Source organism: Benincasa hispida, chromosome 4, assembly GCF_009727055.1.
Source record: "Benincasa hispida cultivar B227 chromosome 4, ASM972705v1, whole genome shotgun sequence".
In the NCBI taxonomy this organism is placed as follows: domain Eukaryota; kingdom Viridiplantae; phylum Streptophyta; class Magnoliopsida; order Cucurbitales; family Cucurbitaceae; genus Benincasa; species Benincasa hispida.
In genome coordinates, this window is record NC_052352.1 from 13130225 (window position 1) to 13144319 (window position 14095).

The 14095-nt window shown below is 31.4% G+C and overlaps 2 protein-coding genes across 4 annotated transcripts; both read left to right on the top strand.

Annotated features, from left to right (window-relative positions):
* The first annotated feature begins 836 nt into the window (after positions 1–836).
* Positions 837–2430, top strand: LOC120076852. Of its 2 annotated transcripts, none has more exons than XM_039030798.1 (3): positions 837–1174; positions 1419–1676; positions 2327–2430. In XM_039030798.1, exons 1-3 carry the CDS (start codon positions 1103–1105, stop codon positions 2345–2347), a joined length of 351 nt encoding a protein of 116 aa, XP_038886726.1. In that variant the 5' UTR covers positions 837–1102; the 3' UTR covers positions 2348–2430. The 2 variants fall into 2 exon arrangements, with proteins under 2 accessions (XP_038886726.1, XP_038886727.1); XM_039030799.1 differs by having other exon boundaries at positions 837–1168.
* Positions 2431–8763: 6333 nt separating this feature from the next.
* Positions 8764–12393, top strand: LOC120075646 (acyl-[acyl-carrier-protein] desaturase, chloroplastic). Of its 2 annotated transcripts, XM_039029230.1 has the most exons (4): positions 8764–8880; positions 8980–9166; positions 10468–10972; positions 11454–12393. In XM_039029230.1, the coding sequence occupies exons 2-4, from the start codon at positions 9042–9044 to the stop codon at positions 12012–12014; spliced, it is 1191 nt and encodes a 396-aa protein (XP_038885158.1). In that variant the 5' UTR covers positions 8764–8880; positions 8980–9041; the 3' UTR covers positions 12015–12393. The 2 variants fall into 2 exon arrangements, with proteins under 2 accessions (XP_038885158.1, XP_038885157.1); XM_039029229.1 differs by lacking the exon at positions 8764–8880 and having other exon boundaries at positions 8887–9166.
* The last annotated feature ends 1702 nt before the right edge of the window (positions 12394–14095 follow it).

Consider the following 14095-nt stretch of genomic DNA (forward strand, 5'->3'; position numbering starts at 1 on the left):
AGTCGATAATTGTATGGTAATCGGTCGTCCTCTCCCACCGCCACCGCAACTTCTACACGACATCCGACCCGACCCGGAACATGATCGGCACCCAACGTCTCCATCCGACCACCGGGCACATAGGCACGTGACCCGTCCCGACCCATTACATGTCGGACACCTCGGCATCGTCCCAGGCATCGGTAGTTTCTGGTCGATGACGGACTTCACCACCACGGCACCGGCGAGTACGCTCAGGCCGGTGGCAAGCTGACCCAGAGCAATGGGATCCATTATGTTTAGATTGGAAAAAGGATGTGAAATGAAAGTGGATGAATGAGAAAAAGGGGGGAAATTGGGGTTTAAATAAACAAAAAGAAGAAGTTAGAAGAAAGTAAAATTGGAAGTTAGGGAAAGAGGAAAATAAAATTGGTTACTTCGTTAGATTTTCCTTGGAAGTGGGTCTTTAACGAAGGAAGGAACCCAACTTTTAGTTGAATTGACGGTTTCCACAGAAAACTAACCAAAAAATAATAAATAAATAAAAGGATTTGAATCACGTGTGGAAAATAAAGTCCAAATTGCACGCTTAGAATATTCTGCATTTTCCGAATCCGGCTGAGAAAAGGGTCGGCCTTTGGCCGTCGGTGGACGGCGGTGGCCGGTGATGACGACAACGAAAATTTCAAAGGGAAGATTCAAGGATCAGTCAAGTGAACATATGACTCCCATATCGTGATTAGGAAATTTTCTTTAAAACAACCGCATTAAATTCAAATATGATTCATTATAGTTCATGGTCTTTTTAAAAATAGGCTATAAAAACTCTTAAAAAAAAGGGAAAAAATGTTAAAAATCAAATTTTGGGGTGCATAGTTATTCGTCCAAACACTCAAAATTTTGGGGGTGGCACGTGCTTCACCCCTTCTTCAAACACACAAAATCTATATTTTCTTTTTCTCTATTTCTCTTATTTCCTTTCTTCATCTCTCCACACAAAATCTCAATCTTCTTTCTCTAAAATCTCAACCCTTATTTTCTCAAATCACAAGTTTCAGCACTTGAAACCCATATCGTTCTCATTCCTCTCTTTATCATTCTCAACTCCACACGATGCCCTAAAATGTGCGCCTGCATTCCACCATTGTCGATTGATTTTCCATCGTCTCCGTCGATTGCAACAACTTTGGTGAATGTGATTTTCCTCTCTTTACTCATCCTTAAATCCATTTTCATTTTCTTTTTTATTTGATTTTGGATTTTCCTTTTTGCGTTTTTCAATTGGCAATTGATTACTGTTTGTGTTTGGTTGTTGTTCGATTATAGTTTCTGCACTTGAAGGAGATTGAGCTAGCTAAATGGAATTCAATTATGTATTGGGTTTTGTTTCCTCTAATGGTTGATGATTATGTAACTTTAGTCTAAAAATTTTATGTTAGAACTCGATCCTCGATCCCCACTGTGAAGAACTCAATTCAATCCAGAACTCACTCCTCGATCTGATCCAGAAATCGATTCTCGATGCCCATTATGAAGGACTCGATCCGGTCCAGAACTCGATCCAAGTCTTGATTCGATCCAAACTCCCCCACTATGAAGAATTCGATGTTCGCCCAGATCTGCCGCAAAACAAAATCCACTCAATGCTCCCCCACTCGATGTTCGACCGATTCGAACAGGAGAGACTTTTAAAGCAGGTAATAACATATAAATGCTCAAATTTTAGTTTAAAACATCTTTTAGAACATTTTGAATTATCGCTTTCTTATTCTTTTGATAACATTTTCTTTTTCTTCTCTCTTATTCTACACTATTTCTCTTCTCGCCTTCGATTGTTTATTACTTTGTTTTTACCATGAGTATTATTTGTAGGTTCGTGACTATAGACAAGACTGAAATCTTTTTGCCAATGAACCACATGTAGGAAAGTATTATTTTAGCATGTTAGTCATGCTTATTTTTTGCTTTTTTCTTAATGGGTAAACAAGTTACACTCTGCTCTATTGTTGATTTCAATCTATTATTAGAACATATTTATTATTATTGCCTAATTAGTGGCATTTATTATTTCAATGATCTATGAAGTTTAATGTCAACTTATCCTTCTTGACCAATGCTTATATATATTTGTTACGTTGAGAATAGCTAAAATGAATGATAGGCTCATGAATTTAGAGGTAATTAAAGGTTTAATAATTGTGTTTATGTAACTTTGTCGATTATTAATGAACCATATATTTTTAGGTTATTTTGAGAGTCAAAATGACAATTATGTACTTTTTATATAGTTTTGACATTCAATTGTGATTTTGGGACCCAATCTGATGCTAATTCACCTTTTATGTAGGTAGATGAAGATCAAAGATGAAAGCTCGATTCCATGATACTATAATCCTCAAAATTTGATGAATTTTGTATTTTTGAACCTTGTATGGTTGAAAATTACATTTGATATATTTTTTGTATTATTGGATAATTTTTTTAGTTTCTATGTAAATTGATTACTAAATTTCAATAATGAAAAAACGTTATTATATTTAATGCATACATTGTGAATTATTTCATATGTTTTTTAACTTAAAACAAGTGTTTGTAATGTAAATGAACATAATTTCAATGTTGTTTGTTATAACATAAGATTAAAGCTCTCTCTATATATATATATAATATAAAAGCCTTAAAAAAAAGGTTATCATATGTCAAATAAAGCATTAAAAAAAGACTATTATATAATAAAGATAGAATTGAGAGCAAACTATTATATGTTAAAGATAGCCTTTAATGACTAATACTATCGAATGTTTTCATAGCCATGTATACATGTTATATCTCCATACTCTATTATAGCATCTATTATAACTCTACAAAAAAGCTATAAAAAGTCTCAGATTTTTAATAACATGAACTGGACCATCGAAAAAGGCTTTTAGCATTTTTATTAGCTATTGTATCCATTATTTCTTGTAGTGACTTACACATTCAAAACCAACGTCGTTTAAATGACATATAGTATATATTAGCAATATAAAAGTTAATCATCTGAAGTCACTCCTTCTCGACTATCTATTTTCTTAAAAACATATATTTTTTCTTGGGCAAGTGTGTCTTAATTTCTTTCCAACATGTCATCGTCAAGTAATTTATTGTTGGTATAGGAAAATGTCTTTTATGTCGTTGAGGCTTTAAATTTATCAACGTGTGCATTGTGATTGTGTAAGAAAAGTGTACATATTTAGTATTTTTGTGTCTCCTAATTTCAAAATTGTTTATTTGTGTTATTCAATTTTGTTTCTTATTACTTCTTTACTAATTTGACCATATAAGAAAGGAATTAAAAAATTATTTAATTTGTTAATGAATTCAATTAATAGATTTGTTATTAGAAACAAATACATCATTTAATCATGATCAAATTTTTTTTATTATTATTGTAGACAATCAGTAACTTGTTATTGATTGTCGATATAAAGATTTGTAACGTGAGGTCAAGACAAAGAGTTTTATTATGATTCGCGTTTGAATTTAAGATCCAAAATTCTTACCCTAATCCAGAAACTCATGTAGCAACTTTATAGAGTGGAGGCGGGTGGGGGGAGGAGGTTCCCCGTCAGGGAAACGAGTCTTCACAAGGTCCCATTCTCCATTTCCCTTGTTGATCCATGCGAGGATTTCCCTATTAATACCTAATATAGATAAATTAGAGTTGGGTTTGGGCTTGGACACTTTACTTAGGCTAGATTGGGCTAAGTTAAAAATTTGACTAAATGTAAAAAGTTCAAGGGAAAAATATCTTTTGATCACTGAGTTTTTAAGAATAAGTGTGTTTGGTCATGAATTTTTTAGAATAGGAGTATTTAGTCCCTAATATTTCAAGTTGGACAATTTAGTTTCTGAATTTTCAAGAATAATTTAAAAGGTCCCTCAACTAATAAATTTATTAAATTGAATATAAAATTAATTAAAAATAGGATATGGCAAGATGACTTGAAAAAAATATTATTTTTTAATCATTCCCACTTCTCTCCCTTCTCTTCTTCTTATTTTTTCCACTTCTCTCTCCTATCTTATTCTCTCCTTTCTCCTCTTTTCTTGTCCTCTCTTCTCCATCTCCACCTCTCTTTGTCTGTCATTTTTTTTTTCCAATCGAAGAAGATGGTAAAATTTGCTCACTTCTCTCTTATCGTTTAAGAAGAACAATCTTGATACAACGTAGTTAATTAATCGATATCAGGTAGAGAGATCTCTTGGCATAGATCAGAAGCAGAAGTTTGAGGTTTTAATAACAATCTGGTCGGTGAAAAATGAAAATGAAATCTTCCAGTATTACTTGAAAAGTAATGATTATGCAATGTTGGACTGGCTTGAACATATCAAATGAAAAGGTTTATTGTAATCAAAGTTTTTACTAGCAAATTCATTTTGATAACCAGATATCTGAAGAATATATCCTACCAACTCTTAACAAAACTATACTATTTGAATGAGTTTCTTTTCCATTATTTGGAACCATCAGTTTGTACAGTCAGTCATAGCCTCTTGTGACAGAAGTTTTTAACGTATGAATAAACATTCAGCTATCCAGTAAATTTCCATAAACCAGCTCTTTAATTGAAAAATGGAGGAGAGGACAAGAGAGAAAGAGAAAAGAGAGAGAAGTTGAAGAAAGAAGAGGATGGGAAAAGAGGTTTAAAAACAATATTTTTTTACTAGTCATTTTACCACATCATATTTTTAATTAATTTTATGTTTACATTCAATCAATTTATTAGTTGAGGGACTTTTAAACTTATTAATGAAAATCCAAAGATTAAATTGGTCAATATGAAACACTAGGAACCAAACACACGTATGCTTAAAAACTCAGGGACCAACAGGAGTATTTTTCACAAAGTTAAATATCTAATTGGAGTCGGGGTCGGGATTGGGGCGAGGATACCCTCATTGTCCCCGCCTCGTCCCCGAAGGAAGACCCTAAAGAGATTCTTGATTTGACTCTTATCCTCGACCAAACTAGGGATTCCTTGTTCGCGGGAAATTTTTCCTACCCTAATAGAAAGAGAAGAAAAACGTCGAGAATATGAGAGATATTGGCAAAATATTGATAAAAAATCATTTATATCGTGATAGTTAGTGGTGAACGGAAAAAAAATCAATACAATAGATTTATAATAAACATTTTTTATTTTAAAATTTATCAATCAAAAAATAGTGTTTGATAAATTCCAGCATAAATTTAAAAAAAGTAGGTTAAAGTGTTTGGTAAATAAATACAAAAACATTTTATTTTAAATATAGTAACTAAAATAGATTTATAATAAATATTTTTTTATTTTAAAATTTTAAAATTTTAAATAATTTTTTAATATGATAAAATTTGTTTGTTATAGATTAATTTTTAAATACTAAGGAAAATAATTTTATTTTAAAAAATCAATATGGTATATTTTTAAAAATTTGATGCATTTAATTCATGGGAAATAGATAACAGATTTGATTATGTGAGAAATAGATAAGTATATAAAATAAATATTATTTTTAAAATATAAAATTGAAAACTAAATATCAATTACAAATTTTATATGATTTTAGGAGAATCTAAGAACCCGTTTGGATTGGCTTAAGAAAAGGATATTTTTAAAAGAAACCCATTTTTATTTAAACATTTTTTTATAAAAATAGATTAAAATACACTTGAAAAGTTATTTTAAGTAGTTGTCAAACACTCAATTTTCTTTTAGAATGACTTGTTTTTAAAATTAAACAATTAAAAATGTAATCCAAATATACCATAAAAACTAGTAGGATACTGCTTTAAAATAGATGTGAACCTTACGTGGCTTTTTGACACGGATAACACAATGACAAATATAATCTATTACAGTTATGGTTATATAATTTGAAAAAAGTTATAATTTATTTTCTATGATTTTAAAAGTTAGAATTTAATTTCTATAATTTGATAAAAGTTTATAAAATACAATATTCTTATCAATAATTCATAGTGCAAGATGACTATTTATGAAACTTTAAAATTATTGAAATGAAATTGAACGAAAATTCAAACTTTTATTATTATCATCATCATTGTGATTATTTATTACTATTATTACATTTAAGCAAACCATATTCAATACTCTGGATTTCAAAGCATGATAGTGTTGGGCTTGAATTGGGAGTTTTGTAGGCTAAGGGGTGTCAATGTGAATTGGGCCTTCTCCATTTTCAATAGCTGTGTACTCAACGTTGGGAAATTTATCAAAATTTATCACTTATATCCTTTTATTTTAAGTAATTTTCAATACAATCCATGATATTTATTTATTTTTTCAAATCGATCAATATATTACTCTCAATCTTTTCTCAATATTTTTTTTTCTCCCTCCCCAAGAGAAAAAAACATGTATAATGTTTTTCTAACCTTCAATTTTGTATCTAATTTTCTCCTTCAATTAAAAAAAAAATAAAAGATAAAAAAGATAAATGACAGAAACCCTTTCTAAAATATGGTGGTAGTTGCAATTATAAGTTCAAACTTTAATTGTAAAGATTGACCACCAAACTTATTCAAGTATTAAAACTAGACCCTCAAAATTACATAATTATAGAAATTAGGGGTGTTAATGGGTTGAAAGACTTTTTAGACCTAACCCAATTGCTCGGGTTGTAAATTTCTTCAACCCAAATAACTCTTATTAAAAAATGAACCCAACCCAACTTAATCATGAAATATTTTAGGTTGAATTGGTTCGGGTTAATCAGGTCATTTGTTTAAAATTTTGTTCTAAAAAGAAGCACAGCGTAAATATATAAAAAACATATTTAATTATTTTCATATATTGAATTAAGATTAATAACTCAATTTCAGTTTATATAGTGAAAATTTTCTTTCTAAGGTGCAAAGAAACTACTTTTAACTTTTAAGAGTTGTTTGAATAGTAAATTATTAAAAAATATTGGAATTAAATAAAATTAAAATCAATATATGTATAAATAATTGTGTTATATGTAATGAAAAATATATTTTAAAGTTAATAATAAATTCGGGTTGATTTGGTTATATTAGATGAATCCATGAACCAACTCAATCCATAAAATTTTCGTTTATTTGAACCCAACTCAACCTCAAATGAGTTGATAACCCAACCCAAATCGCACGGGTTGGGTTGGGTTAATCGGTTTTTTCGGGTCATCGGGTTTTTTGAATACCCATAGTAGAAAATTAACAATTGTATAAGTTTGAAGGTTCGATTTTTATCATTTGTGGGTGCACATTCTACAACTATGGTAAGTTCAAAGGTCCAATTTTAACACCGATAGAAGCTTGTGTGTCCAATCTTCACAATTGAAGGTTTGAGGGTGTAGTTGCAATTACTATCATACTTCAAGGGTGGTTTTTGTAATTTACCCAAAAAAAAATTTATATACTCAAGCTTTTAATTTTGTGTCTCGATATGCCTTTGAATTTTTTAAAATGCACATAGATTAAACATCTATAGATACCAAAATTAAAAATCCATATTTATATCAGACATAAATTTAAAGGCTTATTTAAGATATATTTGGATTTACTAGAGAAAAAAAATATTTTTCAAAAGAGTCATTTTTATTTAATCTCATTTGATAAAAAGAATGTTTAAGATACACTTTAAAACTATCTTAAAAACTATTTTGAGTGGTTATCAAATAATTCTATTTTTTTTCAAAATTTTGAAAATTAAACAGTTAAAAAGTTAAATTAAATAGACTAAATACAAAATTAAAAGTTTGATATATTAGTTGCTTATTAAAATTTAACGACAAAATAGACACAAACTTGAAATTTTAAAAGGACAAAATTTTCCATTTATCTTAATTAGAAATTAATAATAAATAGAAAAAGAAACTTAATGGAAATTGATTTTGTTTAATGAAAAATTGGAAATTGAGTTCCGTCTCGATATCCTATTATTGAATTAATGGCACATGTGTCATTGATTTTCATACCGACTTCTTTTATGTGTCATAAAAAGTATTAATTAAACCTTTTTTTTTTCTAAAAAGTTAATTAAATTACTTTTGAAAAAGGTATTTGGAGTCTATACGACATGTGGAATGGAACTTTGAACTTTTTTTTAAATAAATAATTGCTTTCTGAAAATTCAAAATATTAATGGTTATGGGTGAATTTGAACTGCCTCGAAATTACCACTTTTATTGTTTTTAGTATTTTGTTTTACTGATTTTTAACCAGTTTTGGTTATAGAAAATTCTTAAAAACAATTTTAGATAATTATTTTTTTGAAAAAAATCATTTGATTACTATTAACTTTTCAAATATTTACCTCAAAAATATTGAATGAATCTGAGATAGAGGAATCGAACCTCAGATCTCGAGATCGATAATATAAGCATTATGTTAATTTAGCTACGCTCAAGTTGACCTCCATATCTAACTCTTAATCTATTAAAATAGAGCGTCTTTAAAAGTCTAAAATCACTTCTATCATTTCAAAAATCATTCCAAAACATATTTGTAATCATTCAAATGAAATTGAGTGATATGATAATTACATTTAAAAGTTTAGAATTTTAAAATTAAAAATTAAATTTAATTAATGTGATTAAAATTAAGATGGTTTTTAAACATGACACAAATAGTTTTAATAATTTCACAATAATGTCCATTTCCATCATGCACTAACTTAATTAATGCATGTTTTTGTTTTAAATTTCAATTAGAATGTCACACGTCTAATTTTATTTATTTATTTATTGAATAAATAGCACTTTCCAATATACTTTACAGAACAAGGTAAGCTGGGCCTTTTTCGTCTGTGCCACACAAAAGCCCATTTGTAGAGAGAGAAACAGAGAGAAGAGAGAGAGAGAGGAATTGAGGTTGAAAGTAGCCATTACCGGCAGGTAGTCTTAGCATCACATTCATTCACATACGTAAACTGGCCTCGGTTTCTTCTTCCATTTTAACATCGACGCCGTTATTCTTCTTCCTTTTCCCTTCAGGAACTGTTTTTTCCGTCGAACTCGCCGGAATATTGAAGGTTGATAACGGAACCAGTCGGAAAATGGCGCTCAAATTCCATCCTCTAACCTCTCAATCTCCTAAGTTGCCGTCCTTTGCGATGCCGCAGCTTGCAAGCCTCAGATCTCCTAAGTTCGTTATGGCCTCCACTCTTCGCTCCACCTCCAGGTAACTTCCTTTTCTTTTTCATCATTCTTCTTTTAATGCTTTTCAGATCTTTGTGAATCTTTCGGTTCTGTGTTTCCTTGTTTTGCATTGCTTATCATTCTGTTAACTCGTGGTTTTGTTCTTTTGTATCTCGTTGTCTCCGTCCATTACGCCGATTGATGTTTTGTTGCAAATGAATTTATTAGATTTATTATCTCCTCGGATTGCTATTTAATTGCATGGTTGGCGCGTTTTGTTCTGTTGATTTTTTGCTCTTATGTGTTGCTCTCCTTTGTGATTCTCCGCGCATTTTATCTTCTTGATGCGGTTCCTTCCAGGAATTTGATTTTTAATTAGTTGTTGTGGTTCCATTGGAATTTCATGAATTTTCTTCATGTGGTTATATTTTTTGGCGATTGCGTTTGATCTCTTTTATTCGATTGGAGAATGTATTGAATGGCGATGAATTTGGAGCTTTCTTAGTAGTATTATTTTTGTTTTCTGTCTCTGTCTTCGTTTTCTATTACATATCACTTCGACTGAATGATTGTGGATCATTCCTGCTGGTACGAACAGGTTTCTTCCATATTCTGTTGTAATTCTTCAAAATGAAATTAGATGTTCACTTTTCTTTTTCCTTTGGCAGTAAATTCGAACTGTAGTTAATTATGTGGTTGCATGACTGTCCATTTGGTATTCTTTGGTGTATTTGGCAGTGTTGTGTTCAATGTTCTGTCTTGTTTTGGAGGCTTCTCGGTGCAGGTCTGTCCTTGGAATTTTTCGGTCTTAACTTGATAGCTTTTCTTTATTATGTGGCATCACAGTGGGCTCTTGATGTTCCAGCTCATTTATGAGGATTCCGATCTTCCGCTGCTCATTTATTCCATATTCTGAACTATCTCTGCTTATATGTTTAAAGACTTTAAGAAACCATATTTTTCTGGTGTAAATCTTAAATGTAATCCAATTCTTTACTTGTCATGACTGTTTAAAACAATCATTCATTTGAAGTACTCGAAGAATTAAACATCTAATTACCTGGTAAAAAGTTGACATATGGGAAATGTATACCTGATGTCTTTATGACGTATGATGTGTCCATTGTGTTATGCAGTTCTGTTCTCCCCATTATTGAATTCACCAGGTCTTTTGTACAGAATGCCTCTGGACAATTTTTTAATTCTGAAACACCTTGTTTGCATTAAGGAAACGCTTTATTGTATAGAAGTTCTAGAAAGCTACTATGAACTATATAATCTGCCTATGCAGTGATGAAAAATCTTTGTTTGTTTGTTTGTATTGTGTGTTTTGTAAAATTCCAGGGAAGTTGAGACCCTTAAGAAACCATTTATGCCTCCAAGGGAAGTGCATCTTCAAGTAACTCACTCGATGCCACCCCAGAAGATAGAGATATTTAAATCTTTGGAGGATTGGGCTGAAGAGAACATTTTGGTTCATTTGAAACCAGTGGAGAGGTGTTGGCAACCACAGGATTTCTTGCCAGACCCGGCATCTGAGGGATTTCACGAGCAAGTCATGGAGCTTAGAGAGAGGGCAAAGGAAATTCCTGATGATTATTTTGTTGTTTTAGTTGGAGACATGATTACAGAAGAAGCCCTCCCTACTTACCAGACAATGCTGAATACCTTGGACGGAGTCAGGGATGAAACAGGAGCTAGCCCCACCTCTTGGGCAATTTGGACAAGGGCTTGGACTGCTGAAGAGAACAGGCACGGTGACCTACTAAATAAATATCTTTACCTATCTGGGCGAGTGGACATGAGGCAGATTGAGAAAACAATTCAGTATTTGATTGGATCAGGAATGGTGAGATCCATCTAAAACCATTAAAATTTCTTTTTCCTTATAGCTTTACATCAGAATTTTTTTTAACCTTGAAACCCATGAATTATAAGAGTACAGTATACACAAAAAGGCGTATGAATGCATGACTGCCCACGCACTCCTCTTGTATGCTATAGTTATTCCTTGCGTTATTCGGAGTATCTGCAGCATGGTAACTGATAAACCAGTTTAATTTATTTTCCGAGAAGTATGTTCTTTAGAAAGATTTTTTTAGCCGAATTTCCTTCTGCTGGATATCAAAATGCCCATATGTACCACAATTGATTGATGCAACTAGTTTATATTGTGAAATTAGTTTGTATTAAAGTACTTATCTTTGGAGGTGCTATAAATTTACAGATTTTTCGCCCTTTCCATTTTTTGTTGATCCTGATATGTGTTAGATTTTTCAATTTCTTTAATCCTTATTTATTTGTATAATTCTTATGGATTGTGTTTATAGGACCCAAGGACTGAAAATAATCCTTACCTAGGATTTATATATACCTCATTTCAAGAGAGAGCAACCTTCATCTCCCATGGGAACACTGCCAGACTAGCAAAAGAGCATGGAGACATAAAGTTGGCTCAAATATGTGGAACAATTGCCGCAGATGAGAAGCGACACGAGACTGCATATACAAAAATTGTTGAAAAGCTCTTTGAGATAGACCCTGAAGGAACCGTCATAGCCTTTGAAGACATGATGAGGAAGAAAGTCTCAATGCCTGCCCATCTGATGTACGATGGCCATGACGACAGCCTGTTTGATCACTTCTCGGCAGTTGCACAGAGGCTGGGGGTTTACACAGCCAAAGACTATGCAGACATATTGGAGTTTTTAGTTGGGAGATGGAGGGTGGAAAATCTGACAGGACTGTCAGGCGAGGGGCAGAAGGCTCAGGATTATGTGTGTGGGTTACCTGCAAGAATTAGAAAGCTAGAAGAAAGAGCTCAGGGGCGGGCGAAGGAAGGTCCTACCATTCCGTTCAGTTGGATTTTCGATCGGGAGGTTAAGCTGTAGAAGGTGAAAGGAGGAAGAAGGAAATGTGAAGGGGAGTTGATAGGAAAGGGAAAAGAGGAGAAATCATCATATGGTGTACTTTTTATTGTGTTAAGAACAATAATGGTTAGTATCATCTTCTTTGCTCTATCTTGTCTGTCCCTCTTTCTTTCTCAAAAAAAGAAAAAAAAAAAAAAAAAGGAAGAAATTTGTGTGTGTGTGTGTGTGTGTGTAGTGTAGATACAATATTGTGCGTTGGTTGTTGGTTAGGTGTGATAGATGTAGAAGAAGGTAATGGCAGTGTTGTTGTGTGCGTGTTTTACTTTTGGTCATTTTCACTTCTCCTGTAAAATTTGTTTCCTCGGTGTATCAGAACAATCTACAATTTTGATCATAATTCCTCTCTCTCTCTCTCTCAAAATCCATATTATTAATATGGATTTTATAACGATTTTAACCATCATGAGTTGACCTAATAGTAAATAAAAGGGATAGGTTCAATACATGATGATCATGTATCTAGGATTTAATATCCTAGACTTTTTTGGGTCGGACAGATTGTCTTATGAGATTGGTCGAAGTATACGTAAGTTGTTCTGGATACTTACAAATATTAAAACAAATCATGTGTTTATCTTTTTGTTGGTCACCTGTGTTAGAAAGTAGTTATTATGTGGAAACCAAACTCTCACCACTTTCTTAGGTTCTGTAGAATTGGAGCAGATGGAACATCTCCAAGAATTTCAACTTACTTCGGGTGTTGTTTTTTCCCAACATTTTAGGTCCTACTTTGGAGATAGTTTTATCCCATTTGATAACTATTTTGTTTTTTTTGTTTTTTAAAATTTAGTCTATAAACACCACTTCCACCTCTTAATTCAACCATTGTATTTAAGAAAGAGGCAAATCATTGAGGAAATAAGTTTAATTTTTAAAGATCAAAATAAAAAATAAAATGGTGACTAGATAGAATTCAATCCTTGTATTTAAGAATAATGTAAATTATGGTAAAAAACGGGGAGGAAATAGGTTTAAAAATTTTAAAAATCAAAATAGAAAAACAAAATGTTACAAAATGGGCCCTAGTGTTTGATTTTTCAAAAGTTAATTTAATCTCTATCAGAACTAGCATAGCACTGCTTTTATATAAATTGTGAGAATATATATTTTGTGACGATATTTTTCGGTGTCTTTTCAAAGCTAAAATTATTTAACTAATTGGAATAAAAAGGTTGAGAGCACAACAGATATAAATAAAATATAATATAATAAAGAATATAGGAAATATATATAAATATAATAATCATATAAATATAATATAATAATAAAATAAAATAATTAAAATTATGAAAATTTAGTAGAAATTTGAAGTGGATTTCTCACCAATGTGTGTGATTTTAAGATCCATCAAATGCCACTATTTATAGGTAAAATGACGAGTAGGATATGGTCTTCATGAAGATTGATGACACATAACTTTTAGGACATTAAGTAATGGACATCTATTTATTTTTATAATATTTATAATACTCCCTCTTAGATGCTCATATATATATATAAAATATGTCTTGTTAAATCTTAGGTAAGACCCAGTGGGAAAAACCTTAGTGAAGGAAAAAGATTATATATTTCATATAATATATACTTCTTAAAGAATACAATATATTTACTCCCCTCATGAAAACATCACTTAAGATCTTTGAGTCGCCGTATTCCAATGTTGTGTACCAATTTTTCAAAAGTTGCAGTTGGTAATGACTTTGTAAATAATTCTGCCAGGTTATCCTTCGAACAAATTTGTTGTACAGTGATGTCGTCATTTTTTTCAAGATCATGAGTGTAGAAAAGTTTTGATGAAAATATACTTTGTTCTATCTCTTTTAATATATTCTCCTTTGATTTGGACTATGCAAGCTCTGTTGTCTTCGTATAATATTGTTGGAAGATTTTTTATTGGAAGACAACCACATGTTTCACGAATGTGCTGAGTCATTGATCTTAGCCATACACATTCTTGACTAGCATCGTGAATTGCAAGAATGTTAGCATGATTTGAGAAAGTGGCTGTTGTGGTCTGTTTCACCAATTGCCATGATATAACA